General features: G+C 39.5%; 1 protein-coding gene across 1 annotated transcript; it reads right to left on the bottom strand.

The window, feature by feature from the left end:
- Nucleotides 1-1,062: 1,062 nt before the first annotated feature.
- Nucleotides 1,063-26,843, bottom strand: GLO1 (glyoxalase I). Its single transcript, XM_003923236.2, has 6 exons — nucleotides 26,664-26,843; nucleotides 12,030-12,112; nucleotides 9,645-9,785; nucleotides 8,395-8,462; nucleotides 7,317-7,406; nucleotides 1,063-2,525 (listed from the first exon to the last, which is right to left on the bottom strand). The coding sequence occupies exons 1-6, from the start codon at nucleotides 26,745-26,747 to the stop codon at nucleotides 2,437-2,439; spliced, it is 555 nt and encodes a 184-aa protein (XP_003923285.1). The 5' UTR covers nucleotides 26,748-26,843; the 3' UTR covers nucleotides 1,063-2,436.
- Between the last annotated feature and the right edge of the window lie 886 nt (nucleotides 26,844-27,729).

The raw sequence follows: 27,729 nt of genomic DNA on the forward strand, positions 1-27,729 counted from the left end.
ATTTTTGTTACAATTGCCTTAACTAAGACACACTCCATGCAATCCTGGTCAAAATACTGTGTAGGAAAGCCACAAGTGATTCCCTTTCAGCCATCTGCTCCTCATTCAAATCACCTGTACTGTAACAGTTCCAGCCTTAGTATGTAGGGCTCATAGGAGACTTGTTTTACATTGACCATGATCATGGAAAATAAGAAAACTTACTTCTTGTGACCCACTCTGTACTTTCATACAACTTCTCAGGTAAGTGAATTGTTCTTTTCCCTAACAAGGTGTAGTGTTATCATATACAGTTGCCCTTTGGTATATGTGGAGGGCTGGTTCCAGGACTGCCCATGGATACCAAAATCTGGGGATACTTAAGTCCCACAGTGGGCATATGAAAAGTCGGAGCTCTGTGTACTGTATTTTCAACCCATACTTGCATGACAAAAAATCCTTGTATAAATGAACCAGTGGAGTTCAAACCCATGTTGTTCAAGGGCCAAATGCACATTAAAAAAAAAATGCATATAGGAATAAATTTAAAGAATAAAAAAGGGCTATCTTTTGGCAAGTTTTACCAAGCAAAGAAGTCTTCTTTCCCTGGAAATACAGCTTAAATTACTGAATTTGTGAATGTATTAGCCCTCCTATTTGTCAGTTCTAGTATTCAACATGTGAAATTGCTCTTCATAAGTTCCTTACTTGCCTTTTGATATCTGGCCTTTCTTCTGTCTGTACTTTCAATCCTCTATTCCTTATTCACTTTCTTCTTCCCACTCTTCCTTATCCAGACACTACAGCTTACTTCTTGTACTTCATTTTAATAAAGTACATTATCTTGTTTATAGTTTTAATTTTTAAAAATTCTTGTGTCACCCAAATGCATACTTTTCATAAAGTTTGTACAGCTTTACAGGCTGTACAGAATCACATTTGTTCTCTGCTCAGAATAAGCCTACAAGCCTTTTAAACTTCTTTCAGTACTACCTAGGGCAGCTCTTTTTTTTTTTTTTTTTTTTTTTTTTTTTAAAAAAAAACAAAGAACATGATGGACAAAGGTTTACAAATTATACATAGTCTTATTTGAAGTTTCATTTTATTTTAGTCTATAAGTATTGCTATTTGTTTAAAGCACTCACATAAATCCATTTCACCCAAAAAGGAAATGTAAATTGCTTCTAGCAGTACAAGCATGGGTGGCATGGCCTTTCCAAAGGTTTTCCACTAGAGTCTAGAGAAAATCTAAACATAGTCAACCACAAACTGGATGTTTTTATTTTCTGTGCCATTAGAGAGTTTCAAAAATCACTTTGATTTTTAAAAACCCATCAAATGTCAATCATGGCAGGGAAGACCACCGAGCTGATTTCTGATAACTATTACTGAACATAATTTATCAAATATGGCTACTGGCATCATGAAGACCTTGGGGTAGGGAAGACTCTTTATGATAAATGTAAACATCACTTATGTAGGAGTCATCAAGTGTCCCTAGAGCAGTTTTGTACTAAAGACTTGTAGTGTTTATTCCCTCACTATGGTACTCAGGCCCAAGAGCCAAGAGCACAAGGGTTAAACTCACTGAAGGTTTTTACAACAAGAAACCAGTGAAGGAGGTCTTGTGAGGTACTACAACTTTGAGGCACAGTCTAAATACTAAAAATGATGATGAAATCTTGAGGAGTTGAGCCGATTTATGCTATCTTAAATCCATTAAGTATCCATGAAAGTGATTTCGCATGTCTAGGCTGCTTTCTTTCTCACATGATAGCCGGGAGGAGTAAATAAGATAGAGCTGCAGCCTAGCCCAGTGTCTGGGCACCGTATCATTTCCTTCCTCCTCCCCTTTCCCAAATAAATGAGGTCAGTCCTTGAACTTTAAATGTACTTTATAAATAAGAAGAAATTACTTTTTCTATCAGTATAGTTTTCTATCAGTATACTTGTCAGCATGATTCTGAATTGCTCTCAAGAGTACCTTCTCTTTTGTAAAATAAACACTTTGTACTTTACTGAAAGAACACTTTTAGTGTTCTTTACTTTCCATAGTGAAAAAAGTTGTTTCTGAGGAATTGAAACCCCAGAAGGTAACCACAACAAAAACATGTTAAATGTTATGATAATTCAAAGGCAGACTTGAAGAGAAGTAATATTTAGGAGGCAGAAGAAGATAAATGCAGCCTCTGAAGGGAACTCTTCTAATTATTACCTAAAAAGTAAAGTTATACAACTATATTCAAGGACATAAGATAAAGCACTAATTGAAAACCAGAATGACTGAACAGTTAGGTGAAAGGAACAGCTGAAATAGGAAGGGGAAATGGACTGAAGAATAATTTGAATTGGGACAGTGATCCATCAGTCCTAGATGCTTCTGCCTTCTGGTATGTAAATATCTTGAATCACATTGTTTCCTTTTTTCTGAAATTTCAAAGAAGAATTCTCACAGCACTAAATTATAGTTGCCATTTTGTTAGGATTCAAAATTTCAATCCAGTAGCCATCAGGATCTTGAATAAATGCCAGGCCTTTCATTTTACCTGTAAAATGAAATTTTTTGTTATTGAAAAGACTAAAAAAGAAATCACCTTAAAAATGTTTTTATTTCTTTGAGACAGGGTCTTGCTCTGAATGTCAGACTGGAGTGCATGGGACAATCACGGCCCAAGGCAGGCTTGACCTCCTGGGCTCAAGTGATCCTCCTGCCTCAGCCTGCCAAGTAGCTGGGGCCACAGGCATGCACCACCAGGCCTGGCCAATCTTTTTGATTTTGTAGAGGCAGGATCTCAATGTACTGCCCAGGCTGGTATCGAACTCCTGTCCTTAAGCAATCCTACTGCCTTGCCTCCCAAAGTGCTGGGATAATAAGCACAAACCACTGTACCTGGCCTTAAAAACCTCTATTAATTAAAACTGTACTTTGCATTTTAATGAAGTATATTACTTTATCATTTTAATTTTTTAAAATTCTTACTGTCAGTGTCACCCAAATGCATACTTTTCATAATGACTAAAATGCACACATTGTGAATACCAGCTCTCCTGAAAAACTGCGAGACTGGCTGCATCTTTTAGGTTTCAGGCATTTGCCTTGCCTTCATGATACCATGATACTAGTTCAGTAGTTACAGAAATTGTCTTATTTTAAAGAAGAAAAAGAAAATAGGGAGGTGCTGAAGGAAGCTGGTAGCATGGCTTACCCCCATGAACAAAAGATCTAGATGCTTGGGTCATATAAACCCTTTTAAACACTATCCTAGGCAACTCAAGCTCTGCGAGAATCTTTCTCTCAGGAATTAATAACTGGGATTGATTGAGAGTCTAGTGTCAGAGCTATTTGCTTGACAAACAAGCAAACAGCTTGCTTGGAAGCAAACACATTGCTTGGAAAAATGTGGCCTCAGAAATTTATTTGGGGACCAATATGTTGAATTGGTTTGACTCTTATCTCTGGCTCCTTTCCCCAACATCAATCCTAGAGGAACACAGACGGAAATGCAAAAAAAAAAAAAAAAAAAAAAAAAGAAAGGAAAAAAGAAACCCTGCTGATGATGGCTGAGGAGAAGAATGGGTGAGGATGGGGTGGGGTGACAGTTTTAACTTGGGCTGTATGGGAGGTGGTAGTTCTGGCCTGGACCAGAAGGCCGTGCGAGAATATAGAGAGTTTTGCTCTTGCTCCTCCCTCACTGCCGAGAGCATCAGCACCTGCGCTCTCGCTTATTCAGATGTTCTTAGCAGTAAACAAGGGCAGTGCAGGAGCCTTGTGCTTGTGAGAAACCGAGAAAAATGGGTAGGGGCCCAATGATCTCCCCAGCCCTCTCTCCACACCCAGGGCTAGGGAATGACACTATTGGAAGTGTCTCCTACTAATACTGCTTCCCTGAGGGATGAAGTGGGAAGATCCGATCTGAAGAGTTGTTTTGTGGAAGGTGAAATGTTTAAGTCTCATTTCTAGGTGCCTAGGGATCTCTGGCCTAGGCTTATCCAGCCCATCATCCTGAGATCATGTGGGTTGCTAATGACAGGGATCTGGCCATGCTCCTATTCACACTGCTTAATGTGTTAGAATAACTAACATCTGCAGGGGAAAAAAGCTCAGAGGCCAACATAGTAAGAGTTTGAGAAACATAACCATAAAAAAAACTCCAAGGCAATGGATTATAGATTCAAACAGAAGAAATACTAGAATAATGGACCAAGAACTATTTGTTTTTTTTTTTTCTGGAGACAAGGTCTTGCTCTGTCACTCATACTGGAATGAAGTACAGTGGTGTGATCATAGCTCACTGCAGCCTCCAACTCCTGGGCTCAAGCATTCTCCCACCTCAGCCTCCGGAGTAGCTAGGCATGCAGACTACAGGCATGTGCCACCATGCTCCGATAATTTTTAAAAAACCTTTTTGTAGAGACAAAGTCTTGCTGTGTCACCCAGGCTGGAATGCAATGGCAAATCATAGCTCACTACAGCCTTGAACTGCTAGCCTCAGGTGATTATCCCAATCTTCCTGCCTCAGCCTCCCAAAGTGCTGCAATTACAAGCCCAGACCCAAGGACTATCTATACATGTAAAAGTAATGACCGGCCTGGTGTGGTGGTTCTTATCTGTAATCATAACACTTTGGGAGGTTGAGGCAGAAGAATCACTTGAGTCCAGGAGTTTGAGATCAGCCTGAGATACATAATGAGACCCTGTCTCTACAAAAAATAAAAAATTAGCCATATATAGTGGCATTTGCCTGTAGTCCCAGCTACTCAAGAAGCTGACGTGGATTACTGCTTGAGCACAGGAGTTTGAGGTTGCAGTGAGCTATGATCACACCACTGCATTCCAGCCTGGGCAACAGGGCAAAACTCTATCTCAAAAAAAAAAAAAAAAAGCAATATGAAACATTAACAATATGAAAAAAAAGAACAAGAACATAATAAGGAAACTAAGCAAAAATTAGAGATCAAAATTATAACAGGTGTTTAAAAACAAATAGATGAATTAAATATCAGAACAGACATATTTGGGAGAAAATTAGCTAACTGGTATTCTAGTTTGAGGAAATCTCCTAGAACTCAGGCAAGGACAAAGAAATAATATAAAAAGCTTCTAGAACAAAACAGAAGAATGTACTAAGGAATGGAGATTGACAGATTTTTCAACAGCAACATTACATGCAAAAAGAAAATGGAAGAGTATTTTCAAGATTGAAGGAAATTAAATGTAGGCTTTTCCTTAGAACTGTCCTTCACACATAAAGGCATTATTCTCAGTTATACAGTCTCAAAAGTTTTGCCTTAAAAACCCTTTAAAGGGCCATTTGGGAGGCTGAGGCAGGCAGATCACCTGAGGTTGAGATTTAAAGACCAGCCTGACCAACACAGAGAAACCTCATCTCTACTAAAAATACAAAATTAGCTGGGCGTGGTGGCCCATGCCTGTAATCCCAGCTACTCGGGAGGCTGAGGCAGGAAAATCGCCTGAACCCAGGAGGTGGAGGTTGCAATGGGCCGAGATCATGACACTGTACTCCAGCCTGGACAACAAGGGTAAAACTGTGTCTCAAAAACAAACAAACCCCTTTAAAGACCATTTTGGTTGAGGTATTTAAATAAAAGGACAGAAAACTCCAGAAGATGCTACAAGAGGCTGGGTGTAGTGGCTCACACCTATAATCCTAATGCTTTGGGAGGCCAAGGTGGGAGAATTGCTTGAGCTCAGGAGTTTGAGACAAGCCTGGGCAACATGGCAGGACCTCATCTCTACAAAAAAAAAAAAATAAAACAATTAGCTGGGTGTGGTGGCATGTGCCTGTGGTCTTAGCTACTTAGGAGGAGTCTAGGGCAGGAAGATTGTTTGAGCCCACGAATTCAAGGCTGCAGTGAGCTATGACAGTGCCACTGCAGCAACCCAGCCTGGATGTGAGTGAGATCCTGTCTCAAAGGAGACACTACAAGAGATATATGAAGATAAGGTGATCAAACACCTTGATATATTTATTATTATCTTTAAAAAATAAAATCAATGCTATCCCAGTCTAGGTAATAGTGACACAATGAGGGTGGAGTAGAGCAAGTTCCTTTTTTGGGGGGGAGAAGATCTGGATATTAAATATTTTATTTTATTATTTATTATTATTTTTTTTGAGACAGAGTCTTGCTCTGTCACCAGGTGCCAGGTTGGAGCGCAGTGGCGTGATCTTGGCTCACTGCAACCTCCACCTCCCGGGTTCAAGCAATTCTCCTGCCTCAGCCTCTTGAGCAGCTGGGACTACAGGTGCGCATCACCGCATCCAGCTAATTTTTGTATTTTTTAGTAGAGATGGGGTTTCACCATGTTGGCCAGGATGGTCTTGATCTCTTGACCTCATGATCCTCCTGCCTGCCTTGGCCTCCCAAAGTGCTGGGATTACAGGTGTGAGCCACTGCACCTGGCCAAATATTAAATATTTCAATTAAAAAAAAGATTAAAATCAAACAGCAAAATATTTCAAATTTTTAAATTGAGACTGAAATGTTTAATATTTCAATTTTAATTTGAAATATTTCAGAAAGAGATCTAAGTAAAATAATTACAATACACGTAATCCCAGCAAAATCCATACATATGCTATTTCAAAAAACCTACCTAAAACATTAGGACATACGAAGGTTGTAAAAGATGAAAAAGAAATACCATGTAATTATAAACTAAAGAATGCTGGTGTTGTTACATGAATATCAGATACAATGGACTTTAAGGAACTTATTTTTGGGTGGAAAGATAAACCCTGAAATCATGAAAGCTGGTGGCCAATGAAGAAAGTGGCAGGTCTGGGGAGTGGGAGAGGGAGCCGAGGGTTTTGATGGCTCTCCCAGTTCTGTGTCTAGTCCCTTGGATACTCAGATAGTTTTCCAGTCATTTCTCTCCTTCTTTTTTTTTTTTTTTGAGACAGAGTCTTACTCTGTCCCCAGGCTGGAGTGCAGTGGCACGATCTCTGCCCACTGCAACCTCTGCCTCGTGGTTCAAATGATTCTCCTGCCTCAGCCTCCCAAGTAGCTGGGACTGCAGGTGCCCGCCACCACATCCAGCTAATTTTTGTATTTTTAGGAGAGATGGGGTTTCACCATGTTGGCCAGAATGGTCTCAATCTCTTGAGGTCATGATCTGCCCGTCTTGGCTTTCAAAAGTGCTGGGATTATAGGCATGAGCCACTGCACCGGGCCTTTCTCTTTTTAAAAATCTGGTTGAAGTGTAGACTTCTGTTACTTGTAGCCAAAAGGGTTTTACTACAACAGTGCCCTCTGCGGGTGCTTAGTAAATACTGACTAAAGACAGGTCTGAACACAGTAAGTAGTAGACTCACCATCATCAGGTTTCTTCACAAATTTGACTCCCAGTTCTTCAAACCTTTTACAAGCACTGCGTACATCAGGAACAGCAATTCCAATGTGACCTTACATGATATCCCCCGAAAAAAGCAGAGAGAAGGAAGAAAGAATTACAATAGGGTGTCCAAGTACCACAAGTAGCTTCCAGAACAACAGACTTAGGTTCAAAATCTATAATACATTAAAGAACAAATATAGGTCTAATGAACTAGGTATAATTAGTTAATTAGTTGCCTTTATTTATAAATTATTTAAAATTAACCAATATCAACTCATACACAATCCAATTAGTTAAGAATAATCTATACCAGGCTGGACGCGGTGGCTCACGCCTATAATCCCAGCACTTTGGGAGTCTGAGGCAGGTAGATCACAAGGTCAAAAAATTGAGTCCATCCTGGCCAACATGGTGAAACCCTGTCTCTATTAAAAATACAAAAATTAGCTGGGCGTGGTGGCGCGTGCCTGTAGTCCCATCTACTTGGGAGGCTAAGGCAGGAGAATCACTTGAACCCAGGAGGCAGAGGTTGCAGTGAGCCGAGATCGTGCCACTGTACTCCAGCTTGGCAACAGAGCAAGATTCCGTCTCAAAATAAAAAAAAAAATAATAATCTACACCAAAAAACAGTAATCGTTTACTCATACTTAATAGGTTTGTGGTTTGCATTGACTGTAGCAGCCAGCTGAAGCCTGGGATACTGTCATTTTGATTGAGAGATTGGAGATAAGGCTAGATATGTGCTAGCACAAACTGGGATTAGTATTAACTAATTAGTATTAACTATAGCTTTTTTTTTTTTTAAGTCTACTGGAAATTAATTCTGAGACTTAAAAGTAAATCATCATGAGAGAGTAAATGTAATGTTTAGATTGAGACTCTGAAATTAACTCCTAAATAAGATTATTTGTGGAAAATAAAAATAATCATATTTCTAATAAATTGATCATACTTAATTAGGCCATTAATGTTTTAGGTTTATAAAAATCAAAATTATATACATAATACAAAATCACACAAATCTACATATATCACATACAAACAGGCAAACTTACCAAATCCTCGAGGGTCTGAATTGCCATTGTGGTAACTCTGGGTCTCATCATCTTCAGTGCCCCAATTGCTACAAAAGGAAAGAAAACATAGCTATAGTGTCCTATGGAATAGGTATTCTGAAAAGAAAGTAACATCTTTGAAATCCTACCATGTTTATATGCTACTTTACATAATTAGCCTAACCCCTGCTACAAAAATATTAAGTTTTCAAATATAGAAGGTGTAAATGGGCAGAGTATGATTTTAATTAGACTACAGAGTCAGTAAATACAGGTACTGGATAAGAACAATAATGAGACTAATAATGCTCATGTGTTGTGGTAAGTACTTTATATTTCATTTAAACCCTTTAAATAGCTCCATGGGCTAGATGTGAATATCTCCATTTTATTGATGAAACTGCCACTTACTTGTTTAGAGTCACAGACTCATATCTAAGTCTGCCTGATTCCAAAGCTTTATTTTGAATCCAGGGACACACAAAATCACACACTCTGAAAGAAATGCTCTTTTGGTAGTTGTTAAAGTGTGCAGATAAACAACATAAAGAAATTGCCTAAATTTTAAAATGCTCAAGTTATAAAAATACCAAATTTGAATGTTAATTATTACAAAAATGGTTGGAAGAGTTTTTAAAGGAACATATGATATCACATTTCTGGATCAAAAATGAAGCAAAATAATAAAAGAACAAAATTTTGGATGCTGAAAGACTAATTACAGTACCTAAACATTAGTTAGTGACAATATGGCAAATATCTTACAATTTCAGAGTCTTATATTCTAAAAGACAAATGGGCCAGGCGTGGTGGCTCATACCTATAATCCCAGCAGTCTGGGAGGCCAAGGTGGGCAGATCACTTGAAGCCAGAAGTATGAGACCAGCCTGGGCAACATAATGAGACTTTGCCTCTATGCCTCTACCAAAAACTAACAAAAAAGTAAGCTGAGTGTGGTGGCACACACTTGTAGTCCAAGCTGTTCAGGAGGCTGAGGCAGGAAGATTGCCTAGAAGTTAACAGGCTTCAGAGAGCCCTCTAAGAAAAGAATCTCATTTGCTTAAGAACAATACAAAGATCAAAAGATGCATAAAAAACTCTTCAATATATTATTACAAATGTCAGGTGATTAGGCAGACTTGGTTTGAATTATATTGGTAAGTAAACAAAACGAAAAAGATTTTTAAAAACTTTAAAAATACCCCTTAAAAAAATCTAGAATATATACAAATATAGAAACTCATACTCACTGTGTCAGTTCAAGTGTAGCTTTTCTGGAGAATGCCCAGGCTACTTTTTCATCTTTATCTTTAGGGATGTCATTTTTATCTTCGTAAGCCAAGAAATAGAGTGAAAACTTCATAGAAGGAAAATCACATTTTTGGATTAGCCTGCAATGAAAAAAAAAAATCCTGAATCATTAACAACAGGAAAGGGTTACTCATACTAAAATCAACATAACTTAATATTCAAGTTTTACTAAAAGGAAGAGCTATATGTAGTGGGCCTAATTTAATGGGATAAGCAGGAGAAAAAAAAATCAGTGAAAAAATATCATTTAAAAAATACATCTGTAAATATTCGAAATAAAAAACTAAAAACTGCTGTAATTCATAAATTCTTTAAATATAATAAAACTTAGCTAAAATTATGGTACTTGTTTATATATAGAAACAGCTATCTCCAAAAGAGAATTTTGTTTATTTGTGGTGAAAAAATATAAAGGACCTTGTTATTTCATAAACATACACACATACAAACACAGTTATAAATATGTCACTCAGTTAAATAAACACATTTATTGAGTTCTTACTATGCCAAAACATCTAGGAAAGGAAGTTAAGGATAGATGGTAAGAAAGCAGGAAGAAGGACAGACTAATATTACAGAAGACGTGAATGTCAATGGTAAGGTGGCTAACGGTATCAGGTACTATGGAAAGGTCAAACAGTATTAAGCCGGAGAAAAGGTCATGAGATACGGAAAGGTCCCGTGAGAGCAATGTCAGCAGCATGGGGAAGCATAAGCTGGCCTGTGCTGTACTGGGGAGACAGAACAGCAGGTGAGCATATAAAAGAGCAGCAAGCATGGTCGCTGTCAGTGGGGAGATGGGCAAGGGAGCAGAGTGCAAGAAATATTCCAGAACAGAGACGACTCAAGCTTCTGTACTGGGGAGACAGAACAGCAGGTGAGCATATAAAAGAGCAGCAAGCATGGTCGCTGACAGTGGGGAGATGGGCAAGGGAGCAGAGTGCAAGAAATATTCCAGAACAGAGACGACTGCGGAAAAGAAGAAACTGATAAGAGAGAAAAAGTAAATGAATTATGAATCCTGAGGTTTTAAAAAAAGATAACCAAAGTAATTAACTTTTAAGTGACTTTAAATGGTGTAGGATTATGAGAATGCATACAATATGATTTTCTTTAGATTATTCAGGATTAAATGCTCAAAGATGACCTTGTTCATAATCAATAAGAGCAAATGGCTGAAGCATATAACAAATGGAAAGTTTCTAGAGTTCTGCTTCAAATCTTTTATTTCATGATCACTGTTATATGATATGCCTTGGCCCACTTAGATCCATGCATTGACTTATCACAAATAAGATCTACTCTAATATGTTTATAATAAAGTATCAAACACCTCAGATACTCCAATCATGAAAAACAATCTCTGCATCTACTAAAGCAGACTACACAACCTTTATGGACCAATCGGATGGGACTCAAGGAAGTGGAACTGTTGCAACTGGCTTTTCTCAGTTGTGCCTATCTTCCAGTTTACTGTCGACTTGTACCCTATTTGGGGACCTGAACACAAAGTCAGCATTAGAGCGGATCAGACAATGAATGAAAAAAAAAATCACAAGAAACTGAACAGCAGTTAACTCTGAGAGAAGAACTCGGGGAGGGAAACCATCACTTTCCATTTTGTATTTTCCTGAACTGGTCAAATTTTCTCAATATTGACATACATTACTTAAATCTTTCTCTCAATGTGAAGAAAGTTATCTAGGCACTGAATTTGAAGATTATTTTGTTATTCGTATATCTATATGATCAAAAACAAACAAAATGCTCATATAACTTAGGGAAACAAATCAACAATATAACAACATTATTTCTCAATATAGCTCAATAAAGCTGGAGGAAAAAAAGGAAAACAAACAAATATACTTTAGGATTGCAAGATCAGTGGATATTAACTGTTCAGCAGAAGAAAACACGCCTAGAAAAATGGAACAGATGGTTACTTTTTAAGTAAACCCATTCGTTTTCCGAGTAATAAGTCCTTATTATCTATAACTTTTCTGAAGTAAACAAGAGGCTAAAAGTGGCCAGAACATCAAAAGGGGTCTAAACATGTTAAGGATTTAGCTGGGAGCTCTCAGAAAGAAGGGAGATTGGAGAGAATCCAAGTATTTGTGTCTTGTTTTGCCGTTTGAGGCTGGCTGGGATAGAGAAGAAAAATAACTTAAGGGATAAGCCCTGCCTCATCAGGCCTAATCAGAGACTCCTGGCCAAAAGAACTTTTGCTACTTCTGAAACAAATTCTAAGATGTGTCTGAAAACATTCTCTACATTTGCAAAGTCATATATTTAAACATTCAGGTGCCAATAAGTACTTTACTTACGTCATTCCAAGAACTCTAGTATAAAAATCCAGTGACTTCTTAGGATCCTTAACTCGTAGCATGGTCTGCTGCAACAGAAAATCCTAAGGAAAAATATTTAAACATCTTTAACTTTTACCATGTATTACCAACATTAATTGTGCTTTCTGTAACAAGATACAAAAACAGTCCACCATTACAACCCAATTGTTAACCTACCGCCTGCAACTTGGTAGGGCTCTCTGCCAAGTGGTGTTTTCTGGTTGCAGGCCCCTGTGTGGGTGGGGCAAATCCAGAATGTCAGAAAGTTGCCACCCCAGGAGACCTTCAACCAACGGTAGATAAAAAGCCTGGCATCCTTGTCCCTTGGTGGGACAATTCGGAGGCGAATACCACGAAGTCCCTCAGAGAATCCCCAGCAGGATTGAACCTCAGTTGCCCACAGTGGTAACCCACTTGTGTACACACCTATGACCACCCTCTCTCCCCAAATCCACAGAGCTCTCTGTGACCACCTCTCATATAAACTACTTAAAACCACACCTATCTCTCTAGTCTGCTTTGGCGCTACCCAAACTAAGACACTGATTTTATACATGAAGAGTTTGTTCACTGTAATATTTGTCAAATGAAGGCAAAAATGCCCTTTCAGACCATTTACTGGTAACCATGCAAATTAGCAAAGAGTTACTCACAAGATCCTAGACTCCTAAACAACTAAAAGGGTAAAAAGTTACTGTTGCTAACACCTTTGGGAAACTGTTCAACTAACTTATCAGGAAACAGAGGGCTTGACTGAGAAAAGGGTAGAAATTATGTAAATTCATGGGGTTAAGATTATGAATAGCATTAATAACCCTACTTAGGACTTAACTAGGTACAATAACTCTGTGAGGTATTACTACCAATAGATATTTGTGCCGTATTTTGCAGATGAGAAGCTGACGCTGAGTAATTAACTGTCCAAGGCCTCTAGGTTTTGGTCTCCCTTTATGTACCTTCCGGACAGTGAGTCTGTGAACCTCACTGGTGCTTCCTGACTGATTTTTTTTCTGTTATGCCCATGGCTTGACAAAACAGGCCTGAAAATTCTGACCACTTCGTTTGCAGCCACATGGCATCTTTCTCCTATACAACTTATAGCATATAAAATACAAAATATAATTCATTGAGCATCATTAGGAAATTATATTTTTCCCTTTTGCTAAATTTTAAATAACTGAAATATATTCTTAAGCATTAAAATTCTCACTTAAAACTAGCCTAAAAACTATCTTATGAAAACTGATCTTAGTGAATATAATAATTAAATTCTTTATTCACAGATTATCATCACATACCAGGCAGGTTACATGTTTCTAGAACATTTGGGTTGCTTTTCTCAGTCAGATGCTATAGTCCTAAAGGTCTCAGTTTTATCGAGCAGCTGAGAAAGAAAAAAGTAACTCTGTATATCCAGGTGCTGGCCTGATACTCCCAGCTGGGCCTTGGTTTTCTCCTGTTGAACATACATAAAGTCACTCTGTGGCTGCCATGAAGTGATACCAAAACCAAAAAAAAAAAAAAAAAAAAAAAAAAATCTTAAAGCAGCAAGACCACGTCCACTTTACATTCTGGTCTAAGCATATATTAAAACAAGGCACTCTGAACACTACAAAAATAACAAACATCCTTTTTTTCCCCCAGCTAATCTGAGTGGTAGCTGCTACTCTATTGGTTACAATGTTTGCTTGAGGAAGCCATCTGCAGGGCAAAGTCTTATGTAGGATCTTTCGGGCCTGACCACACACAATCACACAAACTTTAGCTGGAAGGCCTCATAGGGGAAAGCTGTCCTCCCAGCACTGGTGCCCATCCAGTGTACTGCAGTCTCTGCAGGGAGGTGCAACCAAGGACTAAATTCTAAAGATGTCCCTCCTTATTCTCTCAAACACTAACCTAGGTGATGCTGTGAGAAACTCTGAGATGGAATTAAGGTCACTAATCAGAGGACCTTAAAATGGGATTAGTCTGGATTAGTGAGGTGGATTCAATGTAATCACACAAAACCTTAAAAGCAGAAAAAGAGAGAGAGAGAGAGAGAGAGAGAGAGAGAGCGAGCAAAGAAAATAGAAGAGGGGTGTGGCATACGGGGAGTTGGACAGATTCTGAGTGTGAGAAGGAGCCAACCTGCAGGTACTGGCTCTGAGACATATGGGCACATGTGCCAGGGGTTAAAGGCAGATGCCCCTCTGCTCTCGCCCCACCCCACCCACCCACAGCTGACAGCCAGCAAGGAAAGTGAGACCCCTATCCTACAACGTCAAGACACTGAATTCTGGGAGCAATTTAAATAGATTTACACGCAGATTCTTCTCCAGAGCCTCTAAGTAAGGAACTCAGTCCTGTCAATACAGTGGGACAGACCCACGTCGGACCTCTAACCTATGAAATTAAGAGATAATGACTTTATCATTACTTCTGTCCAGGCCATACAGGCTATACTCAAATCCATATATCTTAGGCAAATAATTTACTTTTTGGTATAGATGCCATGCCAAGTATGTGCCAAAGTTGGACAGCCCTAGCTATTCTATCCCACAGTCTATCATATCCTTATCTTACAATCTTTCTGGAAAACAACTGGAATCTCAAGAGTATTCAAGAATTCATATTCCTTGACCAAGATGTTCTCTTTCTAAAATTCTAAGGAAATAATTACTCTGATAAAGATTTATGTACAAAGGCATCCATCACAACACTTACACAGTAACTACGTGCCAGATGCTGTTCTAAGAGCGTTACAAAAACTAATTCATGTCATCTTCACCACAACCCCACGAGATGCATATTATTATCATCCCCATTTTACTGCTGAGAAAGTAAGTGGCAGAGATAAAAATTCCAGCCCAAGCAATCCGATTCCAAAGTCTTTGCTTTTAACCACTAGTTTCCTCTTAACAACAATGGAATCGTTAGATAGTATGACACAGGCGTAATAGAATATTACAAAAAACATTTTAAATGCCACTTAGAGGTATTTAAATGGCACGGAGATATATACAGATGGTATATTAAATCTAATGGCATGGGAATTTACATAACAGTATATTGAATTTTAAAAAACAGAATATATATATATATATATATATATATGCATGCATGTGAAAATACCACTTAATATGCTGAGATTAATTATATCTTAAAATTAATGTTACAGCCTTTATTAAGAGCTATGTACTATATCTGCTTAAATACATACACAGAAAAGAATATTAAAATTAACTTTAAAAAGTCTATACATGGCCAAAAAAGTAAGATACAGTCAATGTTAGTGATTTTATCTATAAAATAGAGGCTTACAAATCTTTTGCCACAAATTGCTATATGGATCATATAAAAACAAGTAGGGCTTTTTTTTTTTTAAATGATCAAGTTATTCTATACTCAGATAATAGAGTTTTATTTTTATCACCAAAAGATTCTGTTAACTCCCTGTACCTCTTGTAAACACTTACATGATCTTGAGAAAAAGTTCCTGTTTTAAAAAAATTCCTAAAAATTATTGCTGTGTATTATGGTTCTAAAATATTGTTTAAAATACATGTATCTCCTGTTTTAAAAAGTAAGACTTGGCCGGGCGCGGTGGCTCAAGCCCGTAATCCCAGCACTTTGGGAGGCTGAGGAGGGTGGATCACGAGGTCGAGAGATCGAGACCAGCCTGGTCAACATGGTGAAACCCCGTCTCTACTAAAAATACAAAAAATTAGCTGGGCATGGTGGCGCGTGCCTGTAATCCCAGCTACTCAGGAGGCTGAGGCAGGAGAATTGCCTGAACCCAGGAGGCGGAGGTTGCGGTGAGCCGAGATCGTGCCATTGCACTCCAGCCTGGGTTAACAAGAGCGAAACTCCATCTCAAAAAAAAAAAAAAAAAAAAAAAGTAAGACTTGTCTCACCTGACAATCCTTAACTTTGTGTTTCCCTTATCATGCTCTAAATTTAGAACAATAAAAATAAGACATCTTTTATGCCTAAACTATCTTTGGTTTTACTGGGATGGATACTAGGTGACAAAGATTTGCTCCTGTGTCTTATCAGAAAGTGGGACAATAGAAATAATAGGGATTTTTTGGGGGGTGGGGCGGGGGAATTGTCATTCTCCAAATTTAATTAACAAAACTAGCCAGGCGCAGTGGCTCAAGCCCGTAATCCCAGCACTTTGGGAGGCCGAGGAGGGTGGATCACGAGGTCGAGAGATCGAGACCATCCTGGTCAACATGGTGAAACCCCGTCTCTACTAAAAATACAAAAAATTAGCTGGGCATGGTGGTGCCTGCCTGTAATCCCAGCTACTCAGGAGGCTGAGGCAGGAGAACTGCCTGAACCCAGGAGGCGGAGGTTGCGGTGAGCTGAGATCGGGCCATTGCACTCCAGCCTGGGTAACAAGAGCGAAACTCTGTCTCAAAAACAAAACAAAACAAAACAAAAAACGCTACTGTAAGAAAGCTTTAAAGGTACAATCAAGGATGTTTCTAGTGCCTGTCAAACATGCCTAAAATACAATCCTTACAAAACTGTAAAAACGAAGCAGGGATGTGAACCAAAGGATAAAGGCCCCTTTAAGCACCAGTAAATGGATTTTTTTGGTATAAGGAATGAGAATTGGGTAGAGCTTCATTTTTAACCTAAGGATGTCCAGTCGTGTCAGCACCATTTGTTGAGGTTACACTCCCTCCAGTGAACTGCTTTTTCATCTTTGTCAAAAAGCTGTTGGGCATACTAGTGTGGGTGTATTTTGGGGTTCTCTATTCTGTTTCAATGTTCTATGTGTCTATCTCTCTGCCAACACCACAGATTAGTGATTACTGTAGCTATGTAAGTTTTAAAATCAGGTAGACAAATTCTTCCCATTTTATTCTTTTCCAAAATTGTTATTCTAGCTTTTTGTTGTTGTTGTTGTTTGTTTGTTTTTGCCTCTCAATCTTTAACCCTGTCACTATCTAAAAAAAAGTTTGATAAGGAATGTGTTAAATATGTATATTGATTTGGGGAGAAATGACATCCTTACTATGCTGTCTTCCAATCATGTACACAACAGATCTCTCCATTTACTTAGATTTATGCTTCTTGCATCACCATTGCTGTTTTCAGTAAATGTTTATTAGATTTACATCTAAGTTTTTCATTTTATTGGGCTATTGTAGATGGTACTGTATTCTTTAGTTTTTGGTGACTGTGTGTTCTTTGCTAGTATATAGAAATGTGATTGATTTCTGCGACTGTGTATTTTATACCCCTGCAACCTTGCTGAACTCACTTATGAATTCTGGGATTTTCCTGTAAATTACTTTTTAATCCCTATGTAGACAGTCATGTCATCTTCAAATAAGGACAGTTTGATTTCTTCCTTTCCAACCCACATGTCTCTTATTTCCTTTTCTTGCCTTACTGCACTGGCTAGAACTTTCAGCACTTTGTCAAATAAGAGTGATAACAGCAGACATCCTTGTCTTATTACCAAAATTAGGGAGAAAACATCACCACTGAGTGTAATATTAGCTCTAAAATTTTAAGAGAAGCAGTCATCAAGTTAAAGAAATGCCCTTTTATTCCTATTTTTTCTGAACTTAAAAAAATAATGAATGAGCCTTGAATTTTGTCCAGCCTTTTCTGTACCAACTGATATGATCATGTGATTCTTCTTTACCCTCTTAACAGAGTGAATTGTACGGACTGATTTCTGTGTACTGAACCAGCCTAGCATCCTAGATATAAACCCCACTTGGTCAAGATGTAGAATTCTTTCTATATATATTGTTGAATTCTGTTCATTAATATTTTGTCAAGGGTTTTTACATTTATATTTATTAGAGATATTGGTATGTAGTTTTCTTTTCTTGTATTGTCTTCATTTGTTTTTGGTATCAGGGTAATATTAGCTTTATAAAATGAATTGGGAAGTGTTCTCTCCTTTTCAGTTTTCTGGAAGGGATTGTGTATAACTGATGTTAATTCTTCTTTTGCATTTGGTAGAATTCTCCAGTGAAATCACCTGGGTCTGGAGAGCTCTTCTTTGGAAGTTTGTTAATCATACATTCAATTGCCTTAAGTTAAAGGACTAGGCCAGATGTGGTGGTTCACGCCTGTAATCCCTGTACTTTGGGAGGCCAAGATAGGTGGATCCTCGGAGGTCAGGAGTTTGAGAACAGCCTGGTTAACATAATAAAACCCCATCTCTACAAAAAAAAAAATACAAAAAAAGTAGCTGGGTGTGGTGACGTGTACCTGTAATCCCAGCTACTCAGGAGGCTGAGGCAGGAGAATTGCCTGAACCCAGGAGGCAGAGGTTGCAGTGAGCTGGATTGTGCCACTGCACTCCAGCCTAGGCAACAAGAGCAAAAACTCCATCTCAAAAAAAAAGAAAGAAAGAAAAAGAAGGAAAGAAAAAAAGTTACAAGACTCATCATATTAGTTCATATTGGGTGAGTTGTGGTAGTTTTTCAAGGAATTGGTCCGATTCAGGTTAAGTTGTCAAATTTATGTATACAAAGTTGTTTTTAATATTTCTTATGTCAGAAAGTTCTGTAGTGTATCCCTGTTTCATTCCTGATATTGGTAGTTTGTGTCTTTATTTGTTCATTGTCAGTCTTGCTACAGGTTTGTCAATTCTACTGGTCTTTTCAAAGAATCAGCTCTGTTTCACTGATTTTGTTTTTAATTTCATTAATTTCTGCTCTTTATTTCCTTCCATTGGGTTTATTTTGCTCTTCTTTTCCTAGTTTCTTAGGAGGAAGCTTAACTTATTAATTTGAGACCTTTATTCTTTTATAATGTATGCAGTAAGTGCTGTAAATTTCCCCCTTCGCACTGTTAGCTAAGATCCCTTTTTCATTTTCATTCAGCTCAAAACATTTAAAAAATTTCCCAAGACTTCCTTTTTGATCCACGGATTATGTATTTAGAAGTGTGCTATTTAGTTTCCCAGTGCTTAAAGATTTTCCTGTTAGGTTTCTGCTGCTGATTTCTAGTTTGATTCCATTGTGGCTAAAGAATACATGATTCAGTTCTTTTAAATTTGCTGAAGTTGGCTTTAGGACCCAGGTAATGGCCCACTTTGGTATATGTTGCATGGACACTTGAAAAAAAAGGGGAATTCTGTTGTTGTTGCTGGGTGGAACATTCTATAAATACCAATTAAATCTTATTTGTTGATGGTGTTGTTGAGTTCTTGTTTCCTTGTTAATTTTCTGTCTAGTTCTATCAGTTGTTGGAAGAGGAGTGTTGGTTGGGCATTGTGGCTCATGCTTGTAATCCCAGGACTTTGGGAGGTCAAGGTGGGTGGACTGCTTGCACCTAGGAGTTCAAGACCAGCCTCAGCAATATAGCAAGTATACAAAAAATACAAAAACTAGTTGGGTGTAGTGGTGCACACATGTAGTCTCAGCTCCTTAGGAAGCTGAGGTAGGAGGAGCCCTTGAACCTGGGAAGCAGAGGCTGTAGTGAGCCGAATGCACCACTGCACTCCAGCCTAGGTGACGGGAGTGACAGTCTGTCTCAAAAAAAGAAAGAGTAGTGTTGAACTCTCCAACTATAATTTTAGATTTTTCTATTTCTCCTTTCCATTGTATCAGTTCGGTTTCATAGCTCTGTTGTTTAGTAACATACATTTATGATTGCTATGTCTTCTTGGTCAATCACAGCTCTTTTAACTCTATATAATGTCCTTCTTATCTCCGGTAATTTTCTTTGCTCCAAAGTCTACTTTATCTGATATCAAGATAGCCACTCCTACTTTCTTTTGATGAATATCTGAATGACATATCTTTTCTATCCTTTCACTTTTAACTTGTCTCTATCATATTGGAAGTAAGTCTCATGTAGACAGCATACAGCTGGGCATGTTTTTTTTTTTTTTTTTTGAGACGGAGTTTCGCTCTTGTTACCCAGGTTGGAATGCAATGGCGCGATCCACTCTATCAATCCACTCTATCAATCCACTCTATAAATCCACTCTATCAATCACTGTCTCTTAATTAACTGTCTCTTAATTAACATATTTATATCTACTGTAATTACTGCAATGTTAGGGCTTAAGTTGGCCATTTTATTCATGTTTGTTTTCTGTTTGTTCTTTCTTTTTAATGTTTTCTTTCTTTCTTTTTTTTGGCTTTCTCTGGGTCACTGGAACATTTCTAAAATTCAATTTTGATTTAACTATAGCATTTCTGTATGTATCTCTTTGCTTTTTTAGTGGTGGCTCTAGGTGTTACTACGTATGTGTATATGTATATATGGTGTATATATACATATACACATATACATACAGACATGCATGTATATATCTACACACATATACATGTGTATATGATATACACACAAATATAACTTATTACAGTCATTTGGTGACATCATTTTATTAATTGAACTAGGTATGGAAACCTCACATCTCTTTACATCAATGTACCCTCTCCCACTTACAATTGTCTTAAATATTTCCACTGCTGGGTTGGGGTGGAATTTTAGGTTCCTCATGTGTCTCCACTGTATGTCAAGAGGAGAAAGCCTGGCAGGACGAAAGTCCTGGCTCCTTACTCAGTCTTCCCCAGCATCACTTTAGCAAAGGAAGACTGGGCAGCTCATTACATCTTACTGGGTGAAAATCTAAGCTCCTCACTCAGCTTTTGCTGGCATAGGTGGGACTGAGGCCACAGTTTTTTCTATGGCGTTTAGTTGGAGTAGAGCAGTTATTGTCTAAAAGTTTTCTGTCTTGCCAGGAGATACTGCCCATTTCCAGGTCCTGTGGCTAGAGAGCAGGCTTTAATTAGGCTTTTTTTGGTCTGTGTCCATTCGCATTTCCAGGTTGCTAGCTTCTTCAGCTTCAAGTTTGGGCTGTATGAGGCCAAAAGAAAACTTAGGAAACTCATCACCATGTTGTTTCTAGGGTCTCAAGGTCCCTAGCCAGTCTACCTTCTTCTCACTACCTTTCATCGTCTTCCAATGTCTGTGTTATATATCATGTCCAGAGTTTTTAGTTGCGCTTAGCAGGAGGAATAAGGAAAAGTATGTCTATTTCCTTTTGCCAGAAGCAAAGTCTCTAAATGAATTTTTTTTTTTTTTTTTTTTTTGAGACGGAGTTTCGCTCTTGTTACCCAGGCTGGAGTGCAATGGCGCGATCTCGGCTCACCGCAACCTCCGCCTCCTGGGTTCAGGCAATTCTCCTGCCTCAGCCTCCTGAGTAGCTGGGATTACAGGCACGCGCCACCATGCCCAGCTAATTTTTTGTATTTTTAGTAGAGACGGGGTTTCACCATGTTGACCAGGATGGTCTTGATCTCTCGACCTCGTGATCCACCCACCTTGGCCTCCCAAAGTGCTGGGATTACAGGCTTGAGCCACCTCGCCCGGCCTCTAAATGAATTTTATACAATTGCCTTCCACAATGGGATATGAGTGTGTTTGGTTACTATATGTCTATTTTCAGGATGAATAAAAACTGGTCAAAAAGTCACAACAATGATAAATATTGTTGTTTGACGTTGTGTTTTCTACCTAGGAAATCTCAAGTTCTCTTCTAGTGATGAAGATTCTTATTTCTCTAGGAGTATTACTAAAGAGCTTTGTAAGAGGTTACCTCTTACTCAAAGTTAAAAACTTCATTGCTTCGTATCTTAGTCCATTTATGCTGCTGTAACAAAATTCCATAAACTGGGGGCTTATAAACAATATTTATTTCTCACAGGTTTGAAGGCTGGGAAGTCCAAGATCAAGGCACTTGCAGATTTAGTATCTGTCATCACAGATGGTATCTTTGCACTGTGACCTCACATGGCAGAAGGGCTTGATCATTCTTTACAGTCTCTTTTCTAGGGTACTAATCCTAATCATGAAGACTTTGTCCTCATGTCCTACCTAATCACTTTCAAAAAGGTCCCACCTCTTAATACCATTGCCTCAGGGATTAGGATTTCAACATACGAATTCTGAGGGGACACAAACATTCAGACCATAGCACCTCTATTACCTTCAGTCTTCAGAAGGGAGAAGTTTCACACTTGCATTAGCCACATTTTCAGAAATTAAAAAATTTATCTGGTTTAAAAAGGGTTGTGTTTTGGCCTTAATAAGACTGACCCAATTCCCTTTAGAGACCATCTACTTTGTCTCTCAAAGAACTTTGAAAGGTGTTACATTGTCCCCAACAGAAAGTCTTCTTAAGGCTCAATTAAACATCCAGACTTATAAGACAACCATAGCCATAGGCCATACATGGTGCCAGTTTACTCAAAAGGGTATCAATTAGGAAAACATAGATTGCCAACAAAGAAGTATCAGGTGTTCCTCTTCAGTGGGACTCCTTACAGGAGTCTATGCAGATCAGGTATAGGGAGAAGATTCACACTGGGTATGAACAAGAATCACCCTAAGGCAGAAGGCCCCATGTACCACAGAAGCCAATATCTCTAGTAGCAACTCTATAGGCACAGCTTCCAGAATCTCCATAAGGGACAGTTATCAGAGTCACTACAGGCTGGGTGTAGTGGCTCATGCCTATAATCCCAATACTTTGGGAGGCCAAGGCAGGCGGATCATGAGGTCAAGAGATCAAGACCATCCTGGCCAATGTGGTAAAACCCCATCACTAATAAAACAAAAATTAGCTGGGCATGGTGGTGCGCACCTGTAGTGCCAGCTACTTGGGAGGCCGAGGCAGGAGAATCACTTGAACCCGGGAAGCAGAGGTTGCAGTAAGCTGAGATCACGCCACTGCACCACTCCAGCCTAGTGACACAGCGAGACTCTATCTCAAAAAAAAAAAAAAGAAAAGTCACTACATGCAAGGAAGTCCAAAGTTATGGCTTCCTGTCAGGTATTGACAATTCTCCCTGTCAAGTATTGACAATTCTCCCTCTCCAGATGCAATTTACCAACTGGGTTATTTTTACCATAAGCAATAAACACATTTTTTCATTGTTTCTTGGAAAACTAGGGACTTACCAAAAAGTCACATTTTCATAAAAGAGAAAAGGTTAACTCTTTATTACTAGGTGTCACATCTCCCACAAAACAAAAATGAACAAAATTGTTTTCTAGAGTTTTAAAAGTGAGCTTTTCAACTGCTTGCAGTGTATCTTAAGGAAACCAAGAAGTCCTCACTACTTCCTGCCTAGACTATTATCTCTTTGCTTTTCATAGGCTTATCTACATGCAATTTTGAGTGATCTTTCTATAAAGAAAACCCTGTCACGTCTTTCCTGGGTTAAAAATAAATACCTCAGTGGTTCCTCAATATGTTTGAGAGACAGTCCCAAAAGCAGGCACATATGTAGCTGTATACTTCTTTAACACCAATGGTTATCACCTCACCACTCCCCTCAACTGGTCATCTCAAACATTTTCCATTTCATACCCTTATCATTTAAATAGAAATCATTACAGGGTGAGAAAAACAAATGAATATAATTGGAGTTCTCATTTTTTTCTTTGAGTACCCCAATGATTGTTTTGCTCACCCTTCTCTCAAGTCCCCCTGCTTATAACTTCATTCACTGTGTTACCTGTAAGTCCCTGCCTCAGTTCTCTGATGTCACTATGTCTTTATATATATTATGATTCCCTACGTCTAGATAGAATAGTGCCTAGAATAGTCAGCCATTTATCTGGCCGCTGTCCGTCTTCCTCCTCTCCATTCCCTATTCTCCCTTCTTCTGCATTCAATTCTACCAGGTATGTCAATGGGACAGGGGCCCCATCATGCATACATATATATACATATATATGGAATGATGTGAAAGCAGACATTGGTAGTGGTGGTAGAAACAATGGCAACACTGAGGACATTGTCTACTGTATCAGTGGACACAGATACAGATAGTAAAAAATAAAAGATCTCCAGGAGATCACCATTTGGAAGGAGAATCTGATCTTTTGAAGAGAGTTATCCAAGAAAGATTGCCTAAAATGTGGTACATATAGCCATACATTCTTTGGACTTAATGAAGATGCAGATGATCAAAAACCAAGTTAACTCTGTGCCACTGCTACTCTCTTCTTTAGAAACGAGATCCTCATCACTTAACTCACCTTCTGGAAGAGCTTTTTAAATGGCCTAATCACCTCCAGACCTGGATCCCTCCAATCTACTATACAGAATGCTTCAAAATCCTGACTCATTGTCTAATATCTATAGAAAATCTAACTTCCTTAGATGTGATACTCAAAGCTGTCTCCACAATCTGGCCCCAACCTACCATGTTAGCCTTTCCCACCACTGCCTAGATAACCTGAACTGCAACCAGTAACGTCACAAGTGCAACCATAACACCAATAACCCTCCAGGACCTGCCCTGCATTGCAATTCTGCCATCCTAAAACCACATTTTTCCTGAAATACACAGCTGAAATACAACCTTGAATTGTATCACTCTTCATAGTTTAGAGAACATAATACATGTCATTTTTATCCTCATAGCTGCTCTCTAAGATATCTTTATGCTCCTACAAACTCAGCCCAACTACCTTGCCAAGGTCACTACAGCCAATGACAGAAGTGGGGATTCAAATACAGGTCTTCAGGCTCCAAATACCCTGTGCATACACCATACCACTGATGCTACCTTTAAAAACCTCTACCTCTTCTGTGCTCCCAGGGTGATTTATAATTTCAATAGCACACTAATCCCAGGTCCATTGTGTATTTGAGTTGATATAAGTAGGTGAAGGGAGGGGATCTCATCTTGCTTATCCCAGTATCCCTGAAGTACTTACCATCTTCTTTACATACAGGTAAATGTATCAAGTGATCAAACTCAATTGAATTCATTTTGGGTTGATTTTTTTTTTTTTTTTAAATTCAGAGTCTCATTTTGTTGCCCAGGCTGGAGTGCAGTGGCATGATCTTGGCTCCCGGCAAGCTCTGCCTTCTGTGTTCAAGTGATTCTCCTGCCTCAGCCTCCAGAGTAGCTGGGATTACAGGCGCCCACTACTACACCTGGCTAATTTTTGTATTTTCAGTAAAGACAGAGTTTTGCCACGTTGGCCAGGCTGGTCTCGAACTCCTAACCTCAGGTGATCCATTCGCCTTGGCCTCCCAAAGTGCTGGGATTACAGGCGTGAGCCACCACACCCAGCCTTCATTGAGGTTTTTTATTTTCCTTCATGGGAAACTCCAAAATTACTGCTGGAGTCAGCACCCCAGAAGCAGAACAGGGTGGAGGCTGAAGTGTGGGCTCCTCCCTGGGCGAATCACTCAACATCTCTATGCGCCTGAGTGTTCTTATTTGTAAAATGGAGATCATAATTATGCTTTCTTCATAGGGTTGTTGTTAGGATTAAACAATGTACTTAAAACACCAAGCCAGGGCCTGCCACACTCAGTAGATACCAGCTCTTATTATCTATTCCATTTTATGTCTCCACATGGTATTTCCGTGGCCAAAAATTACTGATCTCAAAAATTACTCCGAATCATCAAGAGAAATTTAGATACTATAGAATGTAAATTAAGATGCAAGGACATTTGCTTAGCATATTTTATAAAAATCTCCCAGGAATCTTTCTTGTTTATTTGAAATAACTTATTACATACAATCCCCAGGTATCTAAGAAATTATTTACACTGAGTGACTCAATTTATATTACATGAAATAACCAGGTATTAATATTAGGGTATATACAAGTCAGATGAGTGTGACAGGGAATTCTTTTACCTTCCTCCCTTAATTTTGCAATGACTAACATTTTTCCTAAGCCAAGTACCAGGTGCTAGTCAAGTTTTAGCAATGAGAGGTGTCTGACTCTTTTGCCCTGAAGGTAAAGAACAAGCAGGGACCCGAGTCATGGACCACTTATCTACCTACCCCTTTTAGAGGTCTGCAGGGACACATTCAGTCTTCAAGGAATTTACAAATGATGCTGTCAAATGAACAAATACAAAGGCATTTCCAGACACTGATTTCATTGGAATAAACAGCGGTTACTGTGTTTGATCTTAATGCAACCGAGACCCCATACCTGAGTGAGTTACTGTTACTCAGCAAAGACGTGTTCCGTAAGTGAAAGCCTTCATATGCAACAGGTCATTTCTCTTACTGGGCTATTATTGTGGAACGAGAGGGTAAGAGAAGGAATTTCTAAGATTCCTTTCGGATCCGGACTCTTATGATTCTGTACTCTCTCCTGGGCCCCACGAAGGCAAGGAAGGCAAGAAGGGCGGCTGTGAGCAAGAGCAGAGGCCAAGCAGGCCAACGTGAAATTCTGGGGGCGGTGAAACTTAGATCAAATCAGTTTGCAGGAGCTAAGACTGGTGTCAGGGTGGTACGGAAAAACAAGGCTGGGCAGGGCTGGCACAGGGCAGGGACCTTTGAACCTCTTTCTGAGAGTTCTGACACCGCTGTTGTGGGCCCTGGCGATTGACTGGGGAAACCTGACCCTGGGTTGGCCTGGCGTCGCAACCTAAGTTAATTCAAAACAGGGTCGCAGTCTTTGAAACCGGCTGAGGCAACGGATCCCCTCCACACTTCGCGGGCCCCACGAACACCATTATCCCTCTTCCCAGCACACTCCCGTCCGCCCGAGGCCGGCGGACCTGCAGCGGCGGCGGGATGGAGGTGGATAGAATGCGGCCCGGTCCCAGCCCAGCGGAGTTCGGGGAGCCGTTCCCTTCCGTCCTGTGCCCACCTTGGTACTGGGGTCCGCGTCGGAGCAGCAACTGAGGGCGGCTTCGTCCGTGAGGCCGCCGGACGCGGGCTGCGGTTCCGCCATGCCTGAGCTGGAGTATCACAGACAACCCGACCCGAAGAACGGAGCGGCTACCCACACTCCGCCCCGGCCCTGTGCCGCCTTACCTAGGGACCGCGCGTCGGCGCTGCGGGGGCGGGCGACCGCTGACTTCTAGCCAATCGCTGAGCCGAGAGCAAGTTGACTCTCTGCTGATTGGGTCCCAGAGAGTCAGCGCTTCCACCCACAGGACTATGTCTCAGACTACAACTCCCAAGAAGCCTTGCCCTTAAAACGGCAAACTCGTTAAACAAAAAAATGCAGGCTGGGAAGAGTGGTTTTTCTGTTTCTTGATGACCTAATTTTGTTTGTTTAACTAAAGTTTGGTAACCATTCATACCTCAGGGCTGTAGTTTGGTAGAAAATTAGAATCTGACAGAAAGTGAGAACTGTGAGTTGTTCTTTTAAAATTGTAAGGATTCAGAGGCTTCTCAGTTTAAGCAGCACAATTGAGTCAAAAACATATGTTCAAGTCTCGGTTCCCCTATGTATTAGCGCTAGAAGCTTGCAATAATTACTGACCTCTCTGAGCTTCCTAATAGGATTTAGTGAGAACTAAATTAGTTTTCTTTTTCTTCCTTTTTTTTTTTTTTTTTTTTTTTTTTTTTTGTGACAGCGTCTGGCTCTGTCACCCAGACTAGAGTGCAGTAGTGTGATCTCAGCTTACTGCAGTCACTGCAGTCTCGACTTCCTGGGCTCAAGCAATCCTCCTGTCTCACTCTCCTAATTAGCTGGGAATAAAGGCTGCAAAACCATGCCCAGTTAATTTTTGTATTTTTTGTAGAGATGGGGTTTCGCCATGCTGCCCAGGCTGCTAACTCCTGGGCTCAAGTGATCCTCCCACCTTAGCCTCCCAAAGTGCTAGGATTACAGGTGTAGCCACTGGGCCCAGCCTAAACGAGATATAAGTCATGGTTTGCCTACTTAGGTTCCAAATGTCCATGACTTGTAATACTTTTTACATTAA

Source organism: Saimiri boliviensis, chromosome 4, assembly GCF_048565385.1.
Source record: "Saimiri boliviensis isolate mSaiBol1 chromosome 4, mSaiBol1.pri, whole genome shotgun sequence".
In the NCBI taxonomy this organism is placed as follows: Eukaryota; Metazoa; Chordata; class Mammalia; order Primates; family Cebidae; genus Saimiri; species Saimiri boliviensis.